At 48.5% G+C, this 4,488-nt stretch overlaps 1 protein-coding gene across 1 annotated transcript; it reads right to left on the bottom strand.

Moving 5' to 3' along the window:
- Positions 1 to 241: 241 nt before the first annotated feature.
- Positions 242 to 3,714, bottom strand: LOC123042697 (uncharacterized). The gene is made up of 2 exons (XM_044465096.1): positions 3,594 to 3,714; positions 242 to 1,749 (listed from the first exon to the last, which is right to left on the bottom strand). The coding sequence occupies exons 1-2, from the start codon at positions 3,712 to 3,714 to the stop codon at positions 242 to 244; spliced, it is 1,629 nt and encodes a 542-aa protein (XP_044321031.1).
- Positions 3,715 to 4,488: the final 774 nt, after the last annotated feature.

Raw genomic sequence — 4,488 nt, forward strand, 5'->3', positions numbered from 1 at the left:
CGACAAAGGGGTCAGTATATCGTCTTGATCACGAACATAGGCAGCGAAGCGATAGTAAGCTGGAGCTTGTAACTAACAATTCACAAACAACAATAAGGGCAGGAGGGCACATAATTGTTCATGTGTGTATGCATTGTAACTAGAGTAATATTTTACAATAGAGTTTACAGCTTGACCCTCAGTCTCAGGGGAGGGCACATAATTCTTCATGTGCGAGTGCCCATTCTAAGAGAACCGAAACTCATGTGAACTGTAAGGTTGCAGGCATCTGCCGCAGGGTGATGATGGCCCTCCGCCCTGGGTCTTGCTCCGGGGACCCGTGCTCGATCAGGCGGTGGTTGGGGAAGAAGCACCACCAAAGTGCCAAGAAGCTATGCTCCTCCAGGGGAAGGCACCTCGTCACAAGACTAATCAAGTATAGAAAGCACATTCTGCTCGACGACAACCAAATCACGTTGGGATTCTGGAGAGATCTCATGTTGGTAAGCAGCCCTGCTAGCATTGTCGCTGTAACTCCACGTCTCCCTTCCTCATCTTGTGCACCTTGCTGTGCTTCCAGATGGAAGGTCCAAATTCGTCCATAGGCCAAGTGACCGTAGTTGTCAGAGAAACCAATTGCTAGGTCTGCCTTGCACCGGGATGCCTCCGTGCGAGCTTGGGCATATGAGATGACCTGATTGCCGGTTGAATTAATGAACTGAACCTCAACGGTCAACATGCCCTGCACGTCTAGGGAGCCGGTGATGATCCTAATCTCCCTGTCGAAATTGGACGCCCAAACGTGTACCTGGTCTGCATCTGCATTGGCACCACTTGTACCAGGCAAGGGATTTTCCACCCCGTAGATGGTGTTTTTGTAACATCGTAGCTCGGATGCAGCTGCTCGATCGCTCAGCATCAAGTTACGGAAACACCCAAGAGTGAGGTGGGCGTCCGATCCTGAACCGTGCTCCTGACCGCTTCTCTTCACCCCCAAACTCGCAGCGAGACCCTTCAGACTGCCACTCCCAGGCACGCTTCGGCTGGGCTTCTCACAGCGAACTCCAAGACTGAGAAGAAGTTTTAGATCGTAGCTGCTTCGGAAATACCTCTTAGCCAATCGGATGAACTCTGCTCGGGATTGTGTCAGAACGGAGCTATCTTGGAGTCCCCTGATTAGGTACCCAAAATCTGAATATCCTTGGAAAGTTATCCATGTGATGTTCCTGTTTTCCAATACGCCCAGGTTTCTGATGCCGTTGATGAAATTGCTGATGTTGATACCCCTCCTCGCATGATCGTCAAGGTTTAGCTTCGGCGTATCTCTTAGAAATCTTATGTTGTTGCTGGTAGAGCTCCTTGCCGTGTACTGAAAGAGCATGTTGAACTGAAACACCGAGAACGAGTCTGGATCGAGCCCGGACTCGGAGTTGGCGAGCGCAAACCCCACTTGAACCAGATCGCCTTCGTCGACGATTCTTCGGGTCTGCTCATAGTGACCGTCGGGAGACTGGGGCGCTCCCCGAGGATCGACTACATCGTCTTTCATGCAAAATTCTGTATCGACCGTGATGTACCATTTGCACTTTTCGTCTCTCAGCAATTGCTTCATCCGTTGATACCCTATAGCTTCGGTGTCTGCCCAAATATCCATGAAACGTTCCGGCTGCTGCTGCTGCTGCTGCTGCTGCACTTGCGGAGCTGGAGCTGGGAGCAGGTGCTGCACTTGTGGAGCTGGAGGAGGTGCGGACTCTGTATCTGTATGGCTCTCTGCGTCCAACAAAAACCAAGCAATGTCAGATCAAAAACCAAGCAAGAGCCTAGCTTATTTCAGTCAGCAAGCAGTCTAATTCAGTTTCGGCCATGATTGACCAGCATACCTTGGCCTTGCACTTGACAATCTTTCTCTCCCTCCAGCGGCACGTAGCCAGCGACTTTCAGTAGGCTCGGTGCCGTGGCGCTGATCGTTCCCTGACTCCCATCGCCTGCAAGACGAATCCAAATCACACCAGGAAGGAAGAGTGAAACTCGACGCATAATGAACGAATTAAAGGGGGGAAAATCACGAATAATCAATCTCATCTTGTAACTACAAACTGAACATCAGGGAAGAAGACTAATCAGAAATTCAGTATTCAGAAACTAAAACCAAACAAAATTCAGATGAGATCAAACACCAAGCAAGAGCCGAGCTTATTTCAGTCAGCAAGCAGTGTAATTCAGTTTCGGCCAGGATCGACCAGCATACCTTGGACTTGCAATTGACAATCTTTCTCTTCCTGCAGCGGCACTTTCTGCAGGCTGATCGCTTCCTGCCTTCCACTGCCTGCAAGACGAAACCGAATGAAACCAGGAAGGAAGAGGGAAATCAGAAATTCAGCTCATCTTCTATCTACAAACTGAACAGTAGGGAAGAAGAAAGAAGAATCAGAAATTCAGAAACTTAAAGCAAGTAATTGTCAGATCAAACACGAAACAAGAAGAGTCTTATTTCAGTCATCAAGCAGGTTAATTCAGTTATCAAGAGGAGGGAAATCACGAACAAGCTCATCTTCTAATTACAAACTGAACAGCAGGGAAGAAGAACGATCACAAATTCAGAATTCAGAAACTAAAACTGCGCAGCCAGCTACGAACTCAACGCACGCGACGCGAGCTACGCCTCATTGTGGCCCCAAGCGTGCACGGCGAGCTCCACGGCTCCGATCGCTCCCTTGACCTACGTAACACGCTCTAACACTGCGCCATCGATGAAGCTGCCGCGTCGCCTTTCACCACGAGCCCCGGCAGCTCCCGGACGGGGAGAAACTCGGCACATAATAAACGGATTAAAATGAGGGGGAATCTCTAACAAGCTCATCTTCTAATTACAACCTGAACAGCAGGGAAGAAGAACATTCACAAATTCAGAATTCAGAATTCAGAAACTAAAACTGCGCAGCCATCTACGAATCCAACACACGCGATGCGAGCTACACGAGCTCCGGCTGCTCCCTCGACTTACGTGGCACGCTGTAACACTAGTTCATCTTCTAACTGCAAAACTGAACAGCAGGGAAGAAGAACAAACAGAAATTCAGAAAGGAAAACCGCTCAACCAGTACGAATTCCACACACGCGACGCGAGCTACGCCTCTCCGCGGCCCCATGCGTGCACGGAGAGCTCCACGGCTCTGGCCGCCGTGCCGCCGGCTCCGGCCGCTCCCTCGACCTACGGGGTACGCTCCATAACACTACGCCTTCGATAAAGCGGACGCGTCGCCTTCCACCACGAACCCTGGCAGCTCCCGGACGGGGAGGCAGCCGAGCGCACTGCGAACGCGAGCAGAAGCAGGTTCCGCAATGCCGATCTCAGCGCGGGCGGGCATGTTTTGTTCTGGAAACAGAGTTGTGAAGAAACGCTAATTCGGCAAGGATCGCCGGAAACTCCCACACGGGTATGCGGCGGAGAGCCCCGAGACGGCGAGCATCAGCTTAGCCTAAGCGTTCCACGACGCAGCCGATCACAGCTCCCAAGAAACCAGAGCTCCCAAGAAAGCAAGAAAGACCCCAAGAAAGCAAGAAAGGCCCAAGAGATTGAGAGGAAGCAGATGTCAAAGCAATCGGAAACTCACGTTGAATTAGAGGAGATTCGGAGTCGGAGATCACGGTCGTAGTGCCGCCCGCGTCGTGCTCCTTGGCCGTGCTCTCCATCGGCGGGGACGACGGCTCGGAGGTCGTCTCCTCCTCGCACATCTTGAGGAGACCCGCGGGGGGCGCTCCGGTCACAGTTCCCGAACTCACGCCAAAAGATTCTGGGTAAATTTCGACGGGATGGGACGGGAGGAAATTTAATTCGGGTGGAAATGCGGCTGCCGGCGAGGTCCCGCCGATGAAGAAGACGACGCCCCTTTTATGAAGAGGGGGAGCGCCGAGCGGGATGATTTTGTATGTGGAATCTGGGCCCCTTTTGTGTGCGGGGAGGGCGAGATGGGCCAGCCCATGCACGCGGGAGACCAGAACCTCTTTTTTTATTTTGTTTTTGTACTTTCTTTTATACTTTAAAATATCCTAAATACATATATTACAAAAATACTCTACAAAACACATTAGAAAAATATTGAGCAAATGTTTGAAAAAATGCTAATCAAGCATTCAGAAAATGTAGAACGTGTATAGAAAAATTGTTGATCATGTATTAAAAAAATGTTGAACAACTATTTGAAAAATGTTAATTAAGCATTCGCAAAATGTTGAACATGTAAAGGAATTTTTTTGAACATGTATTCCAAGAATTATGAATTTTTTGTCATGTATGTAAACATGTTAATCAAGCATTTGAAAAAAAATTGAATAGTATTTGAAAAAGTTAATTAAGGATTTGTAAAATGTTAAATGTGTATTAAAAATTTGACCATGTATTTAAAAATGATGATTTTTTTGATCATATATATAAAAATGTTAATCAAGCATTTGAAGAAAAATATTGAACAAGTGTTTGAATAACGTTAATTGATACGCTTCTATTCA

Source organism: Triticum aestivum, chromosome 2B, assembly GCF_018294505.1.
Source record: "Triticum aestivum cultivar Chinese Spring chromosome 2B, IWGSC CS RefSeq v2.1, whole genome shotgun sequence".
In the NCBI taxonomy this organism is placed as follows: domain Eukaryota; kingdom Viridiplantae; phylum Streptophyta; class Magnoliopsida; order Poales; family Poaceae; genus Triticum; species Triticum aestivum.